Raw genomic sequence first — 22561 nt, 5'->3', positions numbered from 1 at the left:
GGTAATGGTCTCAGGGATTGAGCCCCGCATGGGGCTCCCTGCTCAGCAGGGAGTCTACTTCTCCCTCTACCTCTGCCCCTCCCCCTGCTCCTCCTCCTCCTCCTTCTCTCTCTCTGTCTCAAACGAATAAATAAAATCTTTAAAAAAATGGAAGTTTCTCTGTTGGCTTCAATGTGGGAGAAGCTCCGTAGTTTCCCAAAATTCTTTTAGGCTGTATGCCAGCAAACCTGTCAAGCTTTCAACGCTCCTTGAGAGTGTGTTCTGCTGCCCTCTGGTTGCGTTTAGTGTGCTTGCCGCCGGGGGACCTCGCGTGCACTGGAGGGTGAGAAAGTTAGCATCTCTCCAGGCACCGGCACCGTGGGCCGCCCGCCCCTTGGCGGCCGGGGCGTGGCTCCCCGTGACCTCCCAGCGTTCCGCCTGGGCTCGTGCTCCCACTCCGCGGTCCCAGCGTTCCCGCCAGATATTTAAGTTTCATTTCCCGCTGCGACTGCCGGCTCCTCCTCCCGTGGCCTTTTCCGAAGCCGAGGCTCCCTCCTTTCGCGGAACAGAGAGCGCAAGCCATGGATCCCCGGCGCGGAAAGGCCACGCGGACAACTTCGAGGGCCGGAGCCGCCACCCCCAGGGTTTTGGCGCAAGGAGTGAAGGGTCCCCGGGCGGACCCCAGCGAACATCCAGCCGCCCTTGGGGCCGCCGGGCCCAAAGCACAAAAGTGCGGCCCCGTCGGGGCATCTGGATCCCGGCGGAAGAAGAGTGCCCCAAGTTCCCCGGAAAGACCACAGGTGCGCGCGCGGACTACCCGCGCTAAAAGGGCGCCTCTGGGCGCTGAGGACGTGGTGGAGGGGCTGGCGGTTCCCGCGGAGAAGATGGCGCCTCCTGCGGCCCCGGGGCCGCCCCTTCCCAGGACTGGATCTCGCCGCGAGAGGGGCGCGCGCGCCGCCGGGGAGCAGAGAGCCCTGCCAGAGCCCACGGAGGTCTCCGGCCTCGGCCCTCTGGTTCCAGCCTCGAGTCTCAGACGGAGGGGGGCGGCGCCGGGCGCCTGGAAGCCCCGAGCGGTGCTGGAAAAGTTGAGGCTGAGGCGCCAGGAAATCTCAGAGGCGGCGGAGGTTGTGAACAGGGTTGTGGACCACCTGCTGCGGAGACTGCAGAGCTGCGAGTCCGAGTTCGAAGGTGTGTCGCTGCTGCGCACCGGAAGCTACTACGAGCACGTGAAGGTGAGCCGCCCCGCGCCTCTCCTCCCGCCTACTCCCTCGCCCCTGTCCCCAGCCGCCCGATAGTCCCCGCTCCCGCAGGTCGCGCGGTCCCTCACTTCCCTTCGGAAGTAACTCAGACTCTTGTTCCTTTGTGGCCTGTGACATGGTTCCAACCAAAAAGAGGAACAGTTGTTCGTTCATCCATCTATACATCCAACGAACGTACAGCTAAACCAATGTTGGTTGCCCGCTCCTGTCAAGACACTACTATTGAGGGAATTCAAATGTATATAGATTCATTAGTGCAAGCAGATTTGTGTTGAGTTTCTGTAACGGTGCTATACTTGGTGTGCCCTAGTCAAATTCTGACTCGGATAATCAGGAGTGCGAAAAATTCCACAAAATTAGTATATGTAGGAACATTCTTCCCATGGGAAAAACTCTATAGGAAGAACATCTTCAGTCAGTCCCCAGTCCCTGCGAGCTTCCTGTCTCCCCAGTTTCTTTTACAGATGTCATGGGAACCTCACAGTGAGTGGTTAAAAATTTTAAGAAAAAATCTACAGATCCTAAAAGTGTACCTCCTAAATACACATACAGTGTGATTGTTTTAGGGTGTGTATTCCACGGCTCCATTTATTTGTGTGTGGCTGAGTTATTAAAGTCTTCATTCCAGTATGAAGTGAAGATTTAGGAGCAGGTTCCTGACTGGAGATTCTTTCCTGACTAGTGGTGGCTTTTTTTTTTTTTAAGATTTTATTTATTCATGAGAGAGAGAGAGAGCACCGCACAACCGGGGCTGGGGGGAGGGAAGAGGCGGGGTCGGGGGAGAGGGAGAAGCCGACTTCCCGCTGAGCAGGGAGCCCGCTGGATCCCAGGGCTCTGAGATCATGATCTGAGGTGAAGACAGACGCTTAACCATCTGAGCCCCCCGGGCGCCCCCAGTGGCAGATTTCTTTAGTTGTGTTTTCACCCAGTCTGTCAGTTTTTTCAGGGCTGGGCTGTGCACCTCCAGTAGATGTGTAAAATCTTGGAGGTAGCATGAACAGAAATAGAGGCTGAGAGCATTTAGGTGATCATAATTTATTTTGTAGTTACATATTGGCTTTATTCAATTAACTTCTCTCCTTCAGAAGTAAATGATTGTTAACCTCTAGCCAAATATTATGCATCTTTGTATTTCTAAGCCTTAACACATAGCAAGTATTCAAACGAATGAATGAATGAGTGTGCTCAAGAAGAAAGGATGGCTGATTTCTCTCAAGACCTCTGCCTTCTAGGGTAGCAGAGTCAGATTTCATTCCCATGATAAGCATTTAACCTGGTGGCTTTCAGTGGAAATTAAACCTTTCATGTATTTTTCTTTTGGCTTGCCACCTGGATTGTAAACTCCCTTGTCACAGAATGTTTTACATAAATTGTAGCCTAAACAGCTGCCCATTTCACTGGTGTGGACTCAGTGATATTTGTTTATTGCTAAAAAGACAGTGTATGTATCAGTCTTTGAATTTTTTTTTTAAAGATTTTATTTATTTATTCGACAGAGATAGAGACAGCCAGCAAGAGAGGGAACACAAGCAGGGGGAGTGGGAGAGGAAGAAGCAGGCTCATTGCAGAAGAGCCTGATGTGGGGCTCGTTCCCATAACGCCCGGATCACGCCCTGAGCCGAAGGCAGACGCCCAACCGCTGTGCCACCCAGGCGCCCCCAGTCTTTGAATCTTAAACTCTTTTAGCACTGAAGACTATATGATTCCATCTAAAGTTTTTTGAAAGCCAAGTGAGCAAAATTTTCATTAGATTGTCTGGCTTAAGTATGATCCTTATTACATAAATATCATTCAGTTCAGGAACAATAAGATGTTTAAAGCAGTTTCCAGTCAGAACCAGTCTCCCTTTTTTTTTTCCCCTTAAGTGAGCTCCACATCCAGAGTGGGGCTTGAACTCAGGACCCTGAGATAAAGAGTGGGGCAAACTTTACTGGCTGAGCCAGGCCAGGTGCCCCAAAACCAGTCTCCTTTTTATTTTTATTTTTTATTTTTAAAAAAGTTGAACTTATATTAGTAATCTCCACACCCAAAGTGGGGCTTGAATTACAACCCTGAGATGAAGAGTCATGTGCTCTTCTGACTGAGCCAGCCAGGTGCCCCTCCTTTTTAAAAAATCATACACTGTTGGAAGAAATAGAATGAAATTTGTTTTACCTAAAACCTGTATTGATTTTTAAAACCGAAATACTTTCATTGTAGAGTTGATCCACTGCCTGGCTCCACCAGTTAATTCAGTAGCAGGCTCCCACAATTGCCCACTCTCCCCCACCACTTTTCTCAGCCTTTCCCATATTCACCCCTTTTCCATGTTGATGGCCCTGGAGAGTTAGGAAAAGCATATAGAAGAGCAATATTATTCCTGTTTATTTTATTCACTGTTATCATTTTGGTGTATTTTCTTCTGTTATTCATATACTCGGATTTCAAAATTAGATTCCAAACTCTTTGTAATTGATAAAAAGGATAGACACACCTCTCAGTAATTTATTTACTTGGTTCTATATTGACACATTTTTATTCATATATTTTATTGTAATATTGTCAAGTTCTAGGTGAAAATTTGGAAGATTTCTTATAGAAATTCTCTGTGTAATTGCCATCCCATAATGTTCTCTTTGTCTCTTTGCAATTTACCAATCATATAGTTTGGGCTGAGTGAAAGGTTATATAGAAATCAAGTACTTGTAGTGGTTTTAGCCGGTAATACATTAGCCAGTAAAGAAATAAACTACAGCCACATGCAACAATGTGAATGAATCTTATGGTCATAACTGATCAAAAGAGGAGGTAAAGGAGTACATAGAGCCCATGTAACAAGGCAGGAAAAAGAAGCAAAATGCATAAGATCAGAAAAGGAATAATAAAACTTATTTATGCAGATGACTTGACTTTTTGTACAAACTATTAGAAAAACAGTTGGCCTTTAAACAACACAGGGACTAGGGTCACCAACCCTTCCCCATCCATGCAGTCAAAAATCTGCATATAACTTTTTTTTTTTAAGATTTTACTTATTTATTTGTCAGAGAGAGAGCACAAGAAGGGGGAGCAGTAGGCAGAGGGAGAGGGAGAAGCAGGCTCAATCCCAGGACCCTGGGATCATGACCCCAGCCAAAGGCGGACACTTAACCGACTGAACCACCCAGGCGCCCTTGCATATAACTTTTGACTCCCCAAAACCTTAACTACTAAGAACCTAGTATTGACTGACTTTTTGATGAACAGTAAGAGTTACACATACTTTGTTCATTATATGTATTATGTACTATGTTTTACAGTAAAGTAAGAAGAGAAAAGAAAATGTTATTAAGAAAATCATGAGGAAGGCACAATGCATTTATAATACTGTAGTGTTTAAAAAACAACAACCGTATATACATGGACCTGTCCAATTCAAATCTGTGTTATTCAACTATTATCAGTGAATTTAGCAGGATTGCTGGATACAAAGTCAGTAAACAAAAATCAAAGTACTTCAACATATTAACAACAAAAAAAGTGTAAATGAAATGTAAAAATGCCATTTATAATAGCATCAAGAACATCAAATATTTAGGAATAAATCTTGCTAAAGATGATAAAAATTTCAAAACATTGCTGAGTAAATTTGAAAACAGACTAAATAAATGGAAATCTATATCATGTTCAGTTTTCCTCAAATTGATCTACATAGATTCAGAGCAATTCAGTCAAAATCCCAAAATCAAAAAATCAATTTTTTGTTTAAATTGACAAGCTAATTATGAGATTTAAATGAAAATGCAAAGGGGGGGGGTGCCTGGCTGGCTCAGTTGATTAAGCATCTGACTCTTGATCTCAGCTCAGGTCTTGATCTCAGGGTCTTGAGCCCCACGTTGGGCTCCACGCTGGGCATGGAGACTACTTAAAAAAATGAAATGAAAGTGAAGACTACTTTAAAAAATGAAATGAAAATGAAATGAAATTGAAATGAAATGCAAAGCACCTAGAATAACCCAGGCAATTCTTTTTTTTTTTTTTAAGATTTTATTTATTTATTTGAGAGAGAGAGCAGAGAGAGAGGGAGAGAGAGAACATAGGGGTGAGGAGGGGCAGAGGGAGAGGGAGAAGCAGGCTCCCCAAGAGCAGGAAGCCGCATGCAGAACTCGATCCCAGGACCCCAAGATAATGACCCTAGCTGAAGGTAGACGCCCAACCAGCGGAGCCACCAAGGTGCCCCACCCCAGGCAGTTCTAAAGGAGAAAATGTCAGAGGACTTACCCTGTCAAAAAGCAAGACTTACTATGAAGCTACCCTAATTAAGCAGTTATTATTGGTGCGATGATAGACAAATAGGCCAATCGAGTAGACAGTTCAGAGACAGACCTGCATATATAATTCAGTTGAGTACAAAATATATGCAATAGTGTAATTCAATGGGAGAAAGGATGGTTTTTTTCAATAATCAATACTGGGCCTATTGGATAGCTATGAGAGCCACCTACCACACATAGACAAAAATTAATTCAAGATATAAAATAGACCTAAAGATGAAGGGTAAAACAACAAAGCTTCTAGAAGAAAGCATAGAAGAGTATCTTCATAACAATGGGATGTACAAATATTTCTTAAATTAAAAAAAACACCAAAATTGCTAACTATAAAAATAGATAAATTGGACTTCATTAGAGTTGAATTTCTTCTCACCATTGAGAGAATGAAAATGCAAGCCACAGACTGGAAGAAGTTACTCTCAATATGTATATCTGACAAAGGACTAGTGCAAATCAGTAAGAAAAAGACAAACCAATTTAAAATTGGGCACAAGACTTGAATAGATGCTTTAATATATCATCCGAATAACAATAAACGTATTCAAGGTCATTAATCATCAGGAAAATGTAAATTAAGGTCATGATGAGATTCTACCCCACATCTATCCAGTAGAATGGCTAAATTTTTTAAAGACTTGACAGTGCCATCTTAGAAGATGTGGAGCAACTGAAACTCCCTTACCTTGATGAAGAGAGGATACGTTGGTATAACCTCTTTAAAAAATTGACACTGTCTTCTAAAGTTAAAGATATGGGGGCACCTGGGTGCCTCAGTCATTAAACGTCTGCTTTCGGCTCAGGTTATGATCCCAGGGTCCTGGGATCGAGCCCCGCATCAAGCTCCCTGCTCAGCGGGAAGCCAGTTTCTCCCTCTCCCACTCCCCCTGCTTGTGTTCCCTCTCTCGCTATCTCTCTCTCTGTCAAATACATAAATAAACTCTTTAAAAAAATAATTAAAAAAAAATAAAATGCTGGAGTTCAAAGACACTAATGTAGTGCATGACTTGGCACTCACAGTTACTTGGGTGACCAGCAGCTCTGACAAGATGGCCTTTGCATCAGCACATGACTACACACATTTTTTTAGACCATTGTGACAGGAGGATGGCTGCAGTGTGTATCTTGTGACATAAAATATAGCACTTTATAGGTTTTCAATTAAGTTTTAAAATCAGAAAAAAGCTGGTATAGATTTTAAAAGCTTGCATGATATTTAAAATTGTTCTAAATTATAAAATAATGCGTACTCTTGGTTAAAAAAAAAGAGTATGGAACCTACAAACCACAACAAGAACACTCTCCTACTTCTACTCATCCCACTTCCAGAGGGTATAAATCTTAGGAATCTTGCTTTTCAAAGTAGGGTGTTAAGTGGATATTTCAAGAAAAAAGTTGCAGTTGCTTGGAAAATATGCACAAACCAACATTTCAGTGCTATTTTTACTATTTCTTAGATTTCTGCTCCTAATGAATTTGATATAATGTTCAAACTGGAGGTCCCCAGAATTCAGCTAGAAGAATATTGCAACAGTGGTGCTTATTATTTTGTGAAGTTCAAAAGAAATCCTAAAGGAAATCCTCTGAGTCAGTTTTTAGAAGACGAAATATTATCAGCTTCTAAGATGCTGTTGAAGTTTAGGAAGATCATTAAGGAAGAAATTAAAAACATTCAAGGTAAGATTTTTGACTTTTGATTCTTAAAGTTCTTTTTTTTTTTTAAGATTTTATTTATTTATTCGACAGAGATAGAGACAGCTAGCGAGAGAGGGAACACAAGCAGGGGGAGTGGGAGAGGAAGAAGCAGGCTTATAGCAGAGGAGCCCGATGTGGGGCTCGATCCCACAACGCCGGGATCACGCCCTGAGCCAAAGGCAGACACTTAACAACTGAGCCACCCAGGCGCCCCTGATTCCTAAAGTTCTAATCATACCTACTAATTGCCAATGTACACTCCTCTCCTGATTTTTTTTTTTTTCCATATCAGACAGGTAAAGTGCCGAGGTCATAACAGGGTTTGAGGGAGGCATATGTCACACAACAGCGTGAACACCCAGTCATCACACTTATGAACTACAAAAGGATCCTCTCCTGATCTTTCTTGACCTCTCTGCAGCAGACTGTTGATGACTACCTTCTAGAAACAACTCTTTGCTCTTGATTTTAGTTTACTACATTTTCTTGGCATTCTTCCTAAATGTTGATTAGTTCTATTTTGGTCTCCATTGAATATTCACTGGACAGCTGTCTTATGTCACTGGGTACATGTGGTTGCATAAAATCACTGGGATCGCCCCTTGAAGCTTGTAAACACAAATTGCACTGAGTACTCTGAAGGGAATGAACTGGGAGAAGTAGTAGCAATTGGGGTGGAGTAAGACCCCAAGGCAGAAAAGAGCTTGGCAAGCTCAAGGAACAAAAAGAGGCCTATGTGGACAAGGGGAAGAGTGCCATGAAATGAAGTTGAAGAGGTGGCCAGGGACCAGATTGTGCAAGGACTTGTAGATCCGGGAAATGAATTCAGATTGATTTCATGTTCATTCAGGTTTTAATTAAGGAATAATGATTGACTTTGTATTTTTAGGTGTTTACTCTGGCTTCTCTGGAGAAGATACTCTAAAAAGACAAATAGGGAAAAGAAAAAGGAAAATATTGAAGTAATTCAGGTGAAAGATAGTGGTGGCTTACCTGGAGGTGGGGATGGAGAGAAGCAGACACATCCGAGCTTGCAGCAGTGCTTACTTCTGGATTACGTGTAGGGGTTGAGAGAAAGGGTTGAATTAAAGAAGGCCTCTAGGTTTCTGACTAGGCACCTGTGTGGATTGATTGTACCGTTTTCTACGATGGGAAGGACTGAAGAGGAATGTATTTTGAGGTATGAATTAGAGGAGTTTGGCTTGGGATATTTTAAGTTAGAGATTCCTATGATACACTGAAGTGAGTATGTCAAATATGTAATTGGATATGGGTTTGAAGTTCAGAGGATATGTTTGGGCTGTATGTAAACATATAAATGGCATTGGTAATGGATGAGACCACGTAGGCAGAGAGGGTTGATTCATTTATTCATGAGTCAGTATCCATCGATCAGCTAATGTACCAGATGTTCTAGGTGTTTGGGATACAGTAATGAACAAATAGATGAAGACCCTCACCCTTCTGTACCTATGGTTACGTAAGGGCAGACATACAATTAATAACAAATGGAAACCATAATTATCTTATATACTAGGAAGTAGTAAGTTTTATGATGAAAAAGTATAGCAAAGTGAGAGGGATGAGGAGTTTTGGGGATAGGATGGGGGAGGAGGAGTTGCAGTGTTAAGTACAGTGGTAAGGGGAGGAGCACCTGGGTGGCTCAGACGTTAAGCATCTGCCTTCTGCTTGGGTCATGATCCTGGCGTTCTGGGAACCAGCCCCGCATCAGGCTCCCTGCTCAGCGGGAAGCCTGCTTCTCTCTCTCCCACTCCCCCTGCTTGTGTTCCCTCTCTCCCTGGCTGTCTCTCTCTCTGTCAAATAAATAAATAAAATCTTAAAAAAAAAAAAAGTAGAGTGGTAAGAGAAGGATCCTGTTAGAGGTTGGGGAGAAGAGAAGGAGGTAAGGAGACTAAGTGTTTTGCAGAATGAGCGGTCAGTGTGTAGCGTGCTACTGATGTCCAGAAACCATTGGATTTGGTCTACAGTTTTGTAGGGTTTGTTGGTAACATTGACTTAGCAGTTCCAGTGGGGTCCTGAGCACACAAGAGAGAAAGGGCAGGGATGCCGTAAAGATAGCATGTGTAGGCATGTCTTTATAAGGTCTCAGCTGCGAAAGGCACAGAAAGATGGGTAAGTGTGGGGAAGAGGCAGGGTGGGATCAAGAGAGAGGTATATTTTAGAATGAGACATACTAGAACCCTTTATATACAGATAGGAATGATCCAGTAGGGAGGGGGCAGCCACTGTTGAGGAGAGAGGGAACAATTGAAGAAACAAGGTGCTTAAGAAGGAGAGGGTAGCCTTTGTGCAAGGGTGCCTTTGAAAGGTAGATGGACACTTCTTTTTTTTTTTTTTTTTTAAGATTTTATTTATTTATTTGACAGAGAGACAGTGAGACAGGAAACACAAGCAGAGGGAGAGGGAGAGAAGCAGGCTTCCCGCTGAGGGAGCCTGAGATCATGACCTGAGCTGAGGGCAGACGCTTAACGACTGAGCCACCCAGGCGCCCCTAGATGGACACTTCTTAGTAGGAATAGGAGGGTAGAAGGATATCATGGGCGAGAAGTGGGTTTTACAGATTAAGTAATCAGAAAATGAGGGCCTTCTTTAAGATTTCCTCCTTGGTCCTCTATCTTTTCTCTCACTGTGGTCCCTTCCAGAAGTCTTATCTAGGAGTAGTCTTTAACTACTGCTTGTACAGCTCCCAATCCCAAAACCAGTGTCTCTCATCTAGAGGCCTTTCCCGAATTTCTGACCACCACAGCCACCTATCCAATGGCCATCTTCACTTGGGTGTTTTCCACACACCTAGAGCTCAGTGTGTGTAAAATGAAGTGCATCTCAACCCGTTCTTTCTTCCTTCTGATTATTCCATTTTGAAGAATCACATCAACATCAGCCATTTCCCAGGTCAAAATCCTGGGATGGTATTACAAACTTCTACCTTCTTTCTTACCTTACAGATTCAGTCCATCTACTAGTTTTGTCAATTTGGACCTCTTTAATTGCTCTCATTTCTGCTACTTGTGTCTTTTTTTTTTTTTTAAGATTTTATTTATTTATTCGACAGAGATAGAGACAGGCAGCGAGAGAGGGAACACAAGCAGGGGGAGTGGGAGAGGAAGAAGCAGGCTCATAGCAGAGGAGCCTGATGTGGGGCTCGATCCCATAATGCCGGGATCACGCCCTGAGCCGAAGGCAGACGCTTAACCGCTGTGCCACCCAGGCGCCCCTACTTGTGTCTTTTTAAAAAAAATAAAAACTGTACAGTTGATCCTTGAACAACAGGGCAGTTGGGGCACCAACCTCCCCGCATTGTCGAAAATCTATATATAACTTAACAGAACTTAACCACTAGGAGCCTCCTGTTGACTGGAAGCCCTACTGATAACATAAACAGTTGATTAATATATACTTTCTGTGTTATATGCATTATACTATATTCTTACAATAAAGGAAACTAGAGAAAAAATGTTAAGAAAATCATAAGGAATGACTACATCAAAATAAAAAGTTTCTGCACAGCGAAGGAAACAATCAGCAGAACTAAAAGGCAGCCTACAGAGTGGGAGAAGATATTTGCAAATGACATATCTGATAAAGATTAGTATCCAAAATATATAAAGTACTTATGAAACTCAGCACCCCAAAAAACAAATAATCCAATTAAAAAATGGGCAGGGGCGCCTGGGTGGCTCAGTTGTTAAGTGTCTGCCTTCAGCTCAGGTCATGATTCCAGGGTCCTGGGATCAAGCCCCACGTCAGGCTCCCTGCTTGGTGGGAAGCCTGCTTCTCCCTCTCCCACTCCCCCTGCTTGTGTTCCCTCTCTCACTGTGTCTCTCTGTGTCAAATAAATAAAATCTCTAAAAAAATAAAAATTAAAAATGGGCAGAAGACATGAACAGACATTTCTCCAAAGAAGACATGCAGATGGCCAAGAGATACATGAAAAGATATTTATCATGACAACATCAGAGAAATGCAAATCAAAACTAAAAGATATCACCTCACACCTGTTGGAATGGCTAAAATCAAAAACACAAGAAACAGCCGATGTTGACAAGGATGTGGAAAAAAAGGAACTCTCATGCACTGTTGAGGGGAATGCAAACTGGTGCAGCCACTCTGGAAAATAGTCTGGAAGTTCCTCAAAAAGTTAAAAATATAACTACCCTTTAATCCAGCAATCGCACTACTGGGTATTTACCCAGAGAATACAAGAACATTAATTCAAAGGGATACATGCACCCCTGTGTTTATAGAAGTATTATTTCACAATAGCGAAGATATGGAAGCAGCCCAAGTGTCTATTGATTGACGAATGGATAAAGGTGTGGTATATATACAATGGAATATTATTTAGCCATAAAAAATGAAATAATGCCATTTGCAAAAACATGGATGGAGCTAGAGAGTATAACACTAAGTGAAATAAGTCAGAGAAAGACAAATACTATATGATCACACTCATGTATGGAATTTAAGGAACAAAATAAGGAGCAAAGGGACAAAAAGACACAGACTCTTAGCTACGGAGAACAAACTGATGGTTACCAGGAGAGAGGTGGGGGGGATGGATTAAATAGGTGATGGGGATTAAGGAGGGCACTTGTCAGGATGAGCACAGGGTGTTGTATGGAAGTGCTGAATCACTATATTGTGCACCTGAAACTAATATTACACTGTACATTAACTGGAATTTAAAAACTTAAAAAGAAAATCGTAAGGAAGAGAAAATACATTTACTGGACTGGACTGTATTTACCAGAAAAGTCTGCATTTAAGTGGACCTGCGCATTTCAAACCCATGTTGTTCAAGGGTCAGCTGTATTTAAGGTGTACAACTTGCTGTTCTGACGTAATATACGTAGTGAAGTGATTACCACAGGCAAGCAAATTAACATACCTTCTCCCATACTTGCCTTTTGTGTGTGTGGTGAGAGTACCTAAAATCTACTCTCTGAGCTCGTTTCCAGTAGTTAGCGTAGTAGTGTTGACTGTCACCATGCTGTACGTTAGATCTCTGTACTTACTCATCCTACATAACTGTACTCTGTACCTAACATCTCCCCATTTCCCCCGCCTCCCCACCCCCGGTAACTACCATCCTACCCTCTGCTTCTATGTATTCTGCTTTTTTAGATTCCACAGAAAAGGGAGGTCATACGGTATTTGCCTTTCTGCATCTAGTTTATTTCACTTAGTATAACGCTCTCCAGATCCATCCATGTTGTCCCAAGTGGCAGGATCTTCTTCGTTAAGGCTGAATGATATTCCACTGTGTATATGTAACCGCAATTTCTGTGTCCGTCCATCTATCCATTGACACTTAGGTTGTTCCGTGTCTTGGCTGTTGTGAGTAATGCTGCAGTGAACATGGATTGCTCCCTTGTCTTCATGCCGCCTGCCTCTGTGGTGCCACAGGCACACACACCCTCTGGGTTGGACTGTTCCTGTGGTCTTCTCCGTTGCCTGTCTCCTCCCTGCCAGTCATCTGCTCTTTTCTCCAGGCTTCTCTCCATACTGCCATCCATACATTTAAGTGAAAATTTAGTCACAGCACCCCCAAAGCCCAAAGTCTTCAGGGGCTCCTCATCATTTATACCAGACAGCATTTTGACAATGCTTCCCTATGGTAGGTATCGATAAATATTGGTTAAATGGGGAGAAACACTTTGCTTTATGGAGTCAGTTTCTACTTTTGAACTCATTTTCACCTTAGACTTGGCACTTTATAGATCTTCAATGACAGGTGTGTTATTTTCACAGAAAATTGGATTGATAAATGCCATCTTCCCCTTTTATACCTTTAAACAGATACAGATGTCATTATGGAGAAGAAGAAGAGGGGGAGCCCTGCTGTAACACTTCTTATTAGAAAACCTAAAGAAATATCTGTGGATATAATCCTGGCTTTGGAGTCAAAAAGCAGCTGGCCTGCTAGCACCCAGGAAGGACTGCCCATCAGTCAGTGGCTTGGAACAAAAGTTAAAACCAGTTTAAGACGACAGCCATTTTACCTGGTACCCAAGCATGCAAAGGAAGGAAATGGTTTTCAAGGTATCTTGAATGTGAAGGTTAACTTAAAGACATAAAAGTGTGGTCTGTCCTTTTTTTTTTCTTTTTTTTTTTAAGTGAGCTCTATGGGGGCACCTGGGTGGCTCAGTTGGTTGAGTGTCTGCCTTCAGCTCGGGTCATGGTCCCAGGGTCCTGGGATCAAGCCCCACATCAGGCTCCCTGCTCAGTGGGAAGTCTGCTTGTCCCTTTGCCTCTGCCCTTCCCCCTGCTCGTGCTCTCTCTCTCTCATAAATAAATAAAATCTTCAGAAGAAAAAAATAAAGTAAGCTCTATGCCCAACGTGGGGCTTGAACTCACTCCCTCAAGATCAAGAGTCACATGCTCTAACCGTGGAGCCAGCCAGGCTCCCCAAGCGTTGTTAATGTTATATACTAGAACAGTAACTATCAAGAGCCATCAGGCTAAATGGACTGTAAGATGGGAGTTTGGTGAGGAATGGAATTGAAAAAGGCATAGTTGTAGTAGTACTATCAAATAGTCAGATTTAAAATGTCTTCTAACCCACATTTGAATGTTACTTTTTGCTTGTTTATTTTCAATAGAGAAGGGCAGTACTGGTCTTGGAGTCAGACTACCCTGGATCTGAATCCTGAGGTTTCTTCTCCTACTAGATGTGTGATCTTGGGCTAGTTAACCAAGCCTCTCTAAACCTGTTTGCGCATCTCTATACTGGTTTGATCAAATCTACTTGAAAGTTTCTGGGGGTGGGTGCATGCCTGGGTGGCTCAGTCAGGTAAGTGTCCGACTCTCGGACACTTGGCTCAGGTCATAATCTCATGAGTCGTGAGATTGAGCCTGGTGTCGGGCTCCACGCTCAGCGGGGAGTCTGCTTGAGGATTCCCCCCTCTGCCCCTCCCCCACTCTCTCTTTCTCAAATAAATAAGTAAATCTAAAGAACATTATATACATATTTTTTGTTAGATTTACTCATAGGCGCTTGTAACTTTTTATTATGAGAAGTTTTAAACCAAAAGTAGATTGAAGAATATGTTGAACTTACACCTACCTGTCACCCAGCTTCTTTTGTATTTTCTATATACACAGTTATATCTTCTATCAAGAGTAATAGCTTTGTTTCTTCCTTTCCAATGCTATGTCCCTGTTCTTTCTTCCCTCACTGTGCTTGTTAGGATAACCAGGGCATGTTGGACAGAAATGGGGATAACCAACATCCTGCCTTCCTAATTGCAAAGGAAAAACCTCAACTTTTTACCTTATATTACGTAGCTATGTGTTTTTTAAATCTACCTTTTCTCAGATCAAGTTTCCCTCCAGAATTAAATTACTGAGAGATGTTTTTTATTTAAATTTTGAATAGAATGTTAAGTTTTATTAGCTGCATTTCCGCTTTGATTGAGATGATCATATGTTTCTCCTCTATTCTGTTGAGACAGAGTATATTGATTGATTTTTAAATTATAAACCAATCATATATTTCTGGTATAAAACCAACTAGATAATAGGGTAGTCAGAATGTAAAAGAGCTAGCCATGGTAAAACTTGGGGAGAAGGGCAGAAATCATTCTATTCTTATATAAACTCTGCCAAGGAATAGAAAAAAAGGAAATGTTTCCTTGTTCATTCTACATGAATACCAAAACTTACAAGGATGGTATAAAAAAATTAACAAAAAATTTGAATCAATTGATTTAAATTATTATTGAAACAAAATATTAAAAAAACTGAACTTAGCAATATATAAAAGGTATTACATCTTATCAGGGCTACCTATATAAAGTTCCCTGCCACTCCCCACCATTTTTTCCTATCTCAGCCCATTGTCTGCTTCAAATCACTTGTTTTATTTTATTATTTTAAAGATTTATTTATTTATTTTAGAGAGAGTGGGGGGGCATAGGGAGAGAGAGAATCTCAAGTAGACTCCCCACTGAGTGTGGAGCCCCATGTGGGGCTCAATCCCATGACCCAGGAGATCATGACCTGAGCTGAATCACAAGCCGGATACTTAACTGACTGAGCCACTGTTCTGCACAAAAGATTCACAACAGCCGTGTTTCAGTTTTGAAAAGGAAAGAAAACTTTATTATAGAAACCTCAAAGAAACAGGAGTACACATAGATGAAGGTAATAGTAGGCAATAAGTAAGAATAAGGCAAAGTTACATCAAATCGGGTATTTACCACATCCAGCCTCATCAGCCGGGGAACCCGGTGGAGACAGTCCGGCTGGAGTCCTGATACAGAGGCCTGGGTGGAACCTCCTCCCTCGCCTGAGACTTCCAACTGACCATCCCCATAAGGGCCATATTTATGGGGCAAATAACAGGGTTTGAAATCAAACATTTGTTCGCCTACGTGCAGTTTGGAACGAGCTGCATTTCCATGTATCATGTTTCTATATTTTCAAGGAACCTGGGCTATGCGTATTTGCCTCCCTTCCCGGATTCCATTCTGGGGGGCCAGCCCAGCCTGGAGCAGGAGGGGATGTGAGGCAAGATTTGTGGCTCTTGGCATCCAGAACAGAAGGGCCGGTTCTGAACTGGAGGCCAGATAATATATTTCAAACAAGTAGGCTCCCAAGGTTATTCACACAGCCTGAGTCTCACAAACGATATTCCTCAGCCTGCCCGTGTATATGCACGTCCGGGTGGTCGGCTATGCGCGACAAATCACAAACATCTATCCATACAGAACAGCAGCCCAGGCACCCTCAAATCACTTGTTTTAATATGTAATTACATTATTTATCTATTCACTTCTTTTGGTCTGTCTCCCCCTAGAAATTTTCCAGAGTGATATTTTAGTGAAGGAAATCACTACAGTATTGTGTTGTTCGCATATGAATGTTTTTGGTAAAGTGCTTTTCTATTTTTCTTTTGGAAATTAAGAAGAAACATGGCGGCTATCCTTCTCTCACATTGAAAAGGACCTTTTGAAAAGTCATGGACATTCCAAAACATGCTGTGAAACTGATGGAGTAAAATGTTGCAGGTAACTTCCTTATTTTGTTAAATGGTGGATTGTCTGTGGAACGTTTAATCCTTTTTTTTTTTTAAAGATTTTATTTATTTATTAGAGAGAGCACGAGGAGGGGGAGAAACAGAAGGAGAGGGAGAAGCAGGCTCCCCACTGAGCAGGGAACCCAACACGAGGCTGGATCCCAGGACCCTGGGATCATGACCTGAGCCGAAGGCAGACGCTTAACCAACTGAGCCACCCAGGCGCCCCTGAACATTTAATTCTTTATTGATTTCATAGCTCTAACCTGAAGATGATCATTGCCGAGTTGAGTCCTGAGGGCAGTGCATGGCTGGATTGACTCTGGAGTAGTATCTAGAGGATGAGCATGAAACCAGGAAGCCAGATCCAAGGGCCCAAGGAAATAGTGTTGTTAGAAGGCAAGGCCAGAGAGCATATTCCTGAACCTAGATCAGATAGTTGTATGAAGTATGGCAGAGTGAGAGGATATGAACACTCACCATGGCTAGCCACAACAATTGGGTGTGTCTTAGTATTCTGGTGGCTTCAAGGTCATGAGTATTAATGTCAGAGTGGGAGGAGGCCAAAAGATCACTCTTATTAGGTACTGATACTGGTGCCTTCTAGATGGTTTGTTTGTGTTGAAGGCCAGCGACTGACTAGCTAAACTTGAAGCAACACTGAGAGGTGGGTAATTATTTTTCTTGTTAGCATACACACCATAAAGAACTGAGATTGAAAGGAAATCATTCGAGTTTCTAAAGTTGTCCGGTAGAAGGTTCACAGAAGTTAAAATGTCAAAACAAGAACATCCAAAGTGCTGGCGTGGGAAGTTCTTTTTTTTTTTTTTTTTTTTTTTAAGATTTTATTTATTTATTAGGGAGAGCAAGAGAGAGCGCTAGCACAAGCAGGGGGAGTGGCAGGCAGAGGGAGAGGGAGAAGCAGGCTCTCCACCGAGCAGGGAGCCCGGGAGCTTGATCCCAGGACCCTGGGATCATGACCTGAGCCCAAAGCAGATGCTTAACCAACCGAGCCACACAGGCGTCCCATAGGAGGCTTTTTAAGGCTTCATATGTAGTCTTTGAAACAGGCATTAAGAAAAATATATTTCTGGGGCGCCTGGGTAGTGCAGTCGTTAAAGCGTCTGCCTTCGGCTCAGGGCGTGATCCCGGCGTTCTGGGATCGAGTCCCGCATCGGGCTCCTCTGCTGGGAGCCTGCTTCTTCCTCTCTCACTGGCCTGCTCTGTTCCCTCTTTCGCTGGCTGTCTCTCTGTCACATAAATAAATAAAATCTTAAAAAAAAAAAAAAAAAGAAAGAAAAATATATTTCTGATAAGACTATAAGCATTATGTTTTGTCAACTACTAAATAAAAATTAAAACAAGATTTTTCTAGGTACTAAATGACTGAATGAATAGTATAAATACCTGCCAGTTTCCTATAGTTGAATTCATCCTGATAGAATATTTAAGCTAAAAATAGGAAAGAGGGAAGAATAAAATGTTTTCGAAACTTCAAAGCATATATTTGAAAACATAACCAAGTTTTAGGATGACCCTATAATTATATTTATGCGTCTTTATTGTTTTTCGTATTTATATATATGTTGTCTGTATTGTTTATTGTATCTTCATATATTTTTCCTGGAAGATACCTAAAGCTTTTTGTGGAATGAAGCAGGTTGTAAATAAATAAAAATAAGTGGTTTTCCTTTTTATTCAATAGGAAGGATTGCTTAAAACTAATGAAGTATCTCTTAGAACAATTGAAAACAAAGTTTGGACCCCGAAAGGAACTGGATAAATTCTGCTCCTACCATGTGAAAACTGCCTTCTTTCATGTCTGTACCCAGGACCCGCAAGACAGTCAGTGGCACACCAGAGACCTGGAGCTCTGCTTTGATAACTGTGTGACATACTTCCTTGAGTGCCTCAAGGACGAACAACTCCAGCATTATTTTATTCCTGGATTCAATCTATTCTCTCGGGACCAAATTGACAAAATAAGTAAAGAATTTCTATCACAGCTAATTGAATATGAAAGAAACAATGGATTTCCAGTTTTTCATGAATTTTGAAATTATATTTTTAAAAAGAATCAAGAATTAGAGTGACTTTTTAATAATTGGAATGTTTGAAATTTGTCACATCAGTGATCGATTACAATACATGTAAATAATGATTAGCTCTCAGCTGTCTAAACTCTAATCAGTCTAAAAGGATTGATCATCCTAGGAAAGAAAGTAGTCAAGGAATAAGAAGCAAAAGGAGTATTTAAAATCGAAAAGCTTTACCAGTTTGGAATAAAAAGAAGGACAAGGGGTGCCTGGCTGGCTCAGTGGGTAGAGTATGTGACTCTTGATCTCAGAGCTGTAAGTTTTGAGCCCCATGTTGGGTATAGCGATTACTTACAAATAAAATTAAAGAAAAAAAAGGACAAAATACATATATGGGTATAGCGATTACTTACAAATAAAATTAAAGAAAAAAAAAGGGCAAAATACATATCACCTGAGTTAAATTCCTCAAGCACTTATTGAACAGTACTTCTCATCTAGCACAAATGTGTGTGGAAAGTTGTAAGAGACAACATTAGAAATGATCATTGCCTCCATAAAACTGGTAGGCTTTGTTCAATGTTCAAATATATTTGGAGGTAACGTCCTGTCTTATGCTAGAATAGGCAAGAAGGAAATGAAAATGTAAGTCCTACGTTGTCTCTACATATCTCAGGAAATCCATAAAGTCATAGCAAAATGCCGAATAATGCACGTGGCCAAATATGAAACATAATTTATTTTCTTTTATTATTTTTATTTGTAGTAACACTTTTTTAAAAAGTTTTTATTTATTTATTTGACAGAGAGGGCACAAGTAGGGGGAGCAGCAGGCAGAGGGAGAGGAAGAAGTAGACTCCTTGCTGAATGGGGAGCCCAGTGCAGGGCTCGATCATGACCTGAGCTGAAGGCAGATGCTTAACCGACTGAGCCACTCAGGCCCCCCTTTAGTAACACTTTTATATGTATTTCTGAAAAGGCAATACATGCATATGGTACAACACCTAAAGGAACAGATGGAATCACCCTTTCTCCTCTTCTCAGGCAACATTCAATTTAGAGGCAGCTGCTGTTCATTAACTTTTTCCTACTTGTATATTTTGCACATTTTCTTATTGGCTATTGTACTGTTTTCTCATTGTTTTGTAGAAGTTCTTCATATATTTTGGATATTTATGCTTTGTTGGTTGTCTGCATAATGAATAACTTCTGTTGTGTGGAGCGTCTTTACCATTTTTGGTGTCTTTTAGTAAACAAGGTTTTAAAATTTTAATGTTGAATTTATTAGTCTTCTTTATGGTTTGTGCATTTTATACATCTTGTTTAACAACCTACTTGAGCATACTAAGAGAAAAGTTAGACATTTAGAGGGGAGTTTTGGGGACAGTGAATGTAAATAATAGAAAGCTACACAAAAAACAAACAAAAATCCAAACTTCTTTTAATTTCAGGGGAAAAATGAATGCGTGTGAGAAAAGTCTGATTTGAGAATATTGCTCAGCTGTATTTATATATGAAGTCAAAATAATATAACCATTGACTCTTAGTCTTATCAAAATTATGATGAGTTGGGAGAGCCTGTGTGGCTCAATCAGTTAAGCACCTGCCTTTGGCTCACGTCATGATCCCAGGGTCCTGGGATCGGGTCCCACATCAGGCTCCTTGCTCAGCAGGGAGCCTGCTTCTCCCTCTGCCTGCTGCTCCCCCTGCTTGTGCGTGCTCGCTCTCTCTCTTGCTCGCTCTCTGACAAATAAATAAAATCTTTAAAACTATAAAATTATGATGAGTTATTTGGGGAGGATAAGGGAACAGGCTGAGTGCTTGTATGGTGACAGTGGGGTAGAGGGGCTGGATTCTATAGTTTCCTATTGCTGCATAGCAAGTTACCACAAGCCTAGTGGCTTCAAACAACACACATTGATATTCTCAGTGTGTGAGGGCAAGATCCTGGGCATGGCTCTGCACAGGGTCTCACAAGGCTACCATCAGGGTGTCAGCTGGGGCTGCAGTCTCATCTGAGGCTTGACCAGGAAGGATCCACCTTTGCTGGCAGTATTTAGGTCCATACGTTTGTAAGGCTGAGGACTTCAGTTTCTTTCTGACTGGCAGCCAGAGGTTGCCCTTAGCTGCTAGGAACTGCCTTGGGTTCCTTGCCATGTCAGCTGCCCAGCACTGGCAGCCCACGCAACGTGGCTGGTCACATCAGAGCTCAAGGGAGGGAGAGACTCCAACAAGAGGCTGTGCTACAGTCTTATTTAACATAATTGCATGCACATAATCATGTACCTTCCATCTCCTTTACCATATTTAATTGGTTGGAAGCAAGTCACAGGTCCCACACATATTCCAGGGGAAGGGTCTCACTCAGGAGTGTTGTGCCAGTTTAGCCAACTACACAGGGGAAAAACAGCCCCTACAAGACCAGCCTCACTTCTGACACCAATTGCAATTTCAGGAGATTCCCAAAAGCACTCTTAGGTTTGATAATTCGCTGGAAGAACTCAGAACTCACTGAGACCGTTATACTCCTGGTTACTGGTTACAATTTATTACAGGATAAAGATACGGGTTAAAATTAGCCAAGGGAAGAGCACATAGAGCAGAGTCTGGGAGGATACCAAACAGGGCTTCTTTTCTCCCTTCCCTGTGGGGTCATGCATGCATCATTCTCTTGGCATTGGCAATAACAATACACATGAAATATTGCCAACCAGGGAAGCTCATCTGAACCGCAGTGTCCAGGAGTTTTATTGGAGCTCAGTGGTTGACTGCCTACAGGTCTAACCTCAGAGTCCAACCACTCTGGAGGTCATGACTCAAAGCCCCACCATAAATCACTTTGATAGACTTCCTGGCATGTTCCAGGGGCTTAGTGATTACCTACCAGAAGCTAATGGCAAAGGCAAGACTTCTCTCTGAGTTAGGTTACTAACTTAAGTTATATGTTCATATCTTTATTAACTAGATACAAATCCCAGGAGGTGAGAGTCATGGAACCACACTAAGAGTATAACCATCACAGGTATGAATGGGCTGAATTACTTCTCTTATAGTGGGAAATGAGTAGATAAAAGCAAATTGAAAAACCAAGAAAATGCAATATAAGCATGTTATTTAGAAATGGCTAAGGGGTGCCTGGGTGGCTCAGTTAAGAAGCATTTGACTCTTGATTTTGACTCAGGTCGTGATCTCAGGGTCATGAGATCAGGCCCTGGGGCAGGCTCCACACTTAGCGAGGAGTCTGCTTGGGATTCTCCCTCTCCTTCTCCCTCTGCCCCTCCCCCTGCTCATGCTTGCTCTCTCTCTCTCTCTCTCTCTCAAGTAAATAAATCTTTAAAAAAAGAAATGGCTAAAAGATAAAGTGGTTGCATCTTGTGATGAAAAATAAAGGGGAAAATGGGAACTACTTTTTAAAAATAAGACATGTAGGGTCTCCATCAGCCTCTGGGTTGGTGTGAGCCCAAGTGGTGGCAGAGACAGAGACCAAGACTCATGTGTCTAAGAGGCGAATGTGGTCCAGAGGGGCTGCCCGGTGCTCCAGGCCCAGGGTCCCATTCCTACTCAGTCTCTGTGGAGGTCCCAGCAGAAATCAGGCCCTGATCGAGCACCCTTCCTGAAATCTGGCCAAGGCACCCCATGTGGCTCTAGTCAGAAAGTCATTTTAAGGGGTGCCTGGCTGGCTCAGTCAGAAGAGCGTGTGACTCTCAATCTTGGGGTCCTGTGTTCTAGTCCCATGTTGGATGTAAAGATTACATAAATAAATAAAACTTAAAAAAAAAAGAAAGCCCATCATTTTGAAGATTGTAGCCCATACTGTAGAGATCCTGTCTGTCCACATACCTCAAAGGAGCCCAAGGATTGCTTTCTTCTTGGAGAAGGAAAACAACCCTCCTAGCAAGGAGCCTGCTCTGGAGGACCTCTTCAAGACATGTGGTATCCACATCACCCCCACCACCAGTCCTGTGACGTTGAGTCCAACTCCAGGGAAGAAGACCTGGACACTGGAGACTTGGAGATGTCCGTCTCTGTCCAGGCGGTCCTCCAGCGGCTAGAGACCCGGGCTCTGCCTCCACTGCCACCCAAGGCTACCCGTCTGCCTTGCTTTGGTTTCGAGGGGCTGCTGGGGTCAGAAGACTTGGCCAGAGTCTCACCTGTGGTGTGTTCAAAGTTAACTGAAGTCCCCAGGGTCCCTGGGAAGCCCTGGGCCCCAGATACAACTCCCGGGAATCCCCCCACCAGCCGTGAAAGAGAAACGGGAGAAGA

The 22561-nt window shown here is 42.5% G+C and overlaps 1 protein-coding gene, 1 non-coding gene and 1 pseudogene across 3 annotated transcripts; 2 read left to right on the top strand and 1 right to left on the bottom strand.

The window, feature by feature from the left end:
- Positions 1-506: 506 nt before the first annotated feature.
- Positions 507-21483, top strand: CGAS (cyclic GMP-AMP synthase). Of its 2 annotated transcripts, none has more exons than XM_040643668.1 (5): positions 507-1211; positions 6985-7204; positions 13043-13285; positions 16152-16254; positions 21264-21483. In XM_040643668.1, exons 1-5 carry the CDS (start codon positions 561-563, stop codon positions 21301-21303), a joined length of 1257 nt encoding a protein of 418 aa, XP_040499602.1. In that variant the 5' UTR covers positions 507-560; the 3' UTR covers positions 21304-21483. The 2 variants fall into 2 exon arrangements, with proteins under 2 accessions (XP_040499602.1, XP_008683129.2); XM_008684907.2 differs by lacking the exon at positions 21264-21483 and adding an exon at positions 17968-18337.
- LOC121105754 lies at positions 7509-7612 on the bottom strand. Its single transcript, XR_005838404.1, has one exon. It is a non-coding gene; the product is annotated as a small nucleolar RNA U13 (small nucleolar RNA).
- LOC103657479 overlaps positions 21323-22561 on the top strand; it is a 1476-nt pseudogene continuing 237 nt past the window's right edge.

Source organism: Ursus maritimus, unplaced genomic scaffold (genome assembly GCF_017311325.1).
Source record: "Ursus maritimus isolate PB19 unplaced genomic scaffold, ASM1731132v1 scaffold_29, whole genome shotgun sequence".
NCBI lineage: Eukaryota > Metazoa > Chordata > Mammalia > Carnivora > Ursidae > Ursus > Ursus maritimus.
The sequence above is the reverse complement of the archived record's forward strand: the minus strand, read 5'-3'. Positions and strand labels throughout refer to the sequence as shown.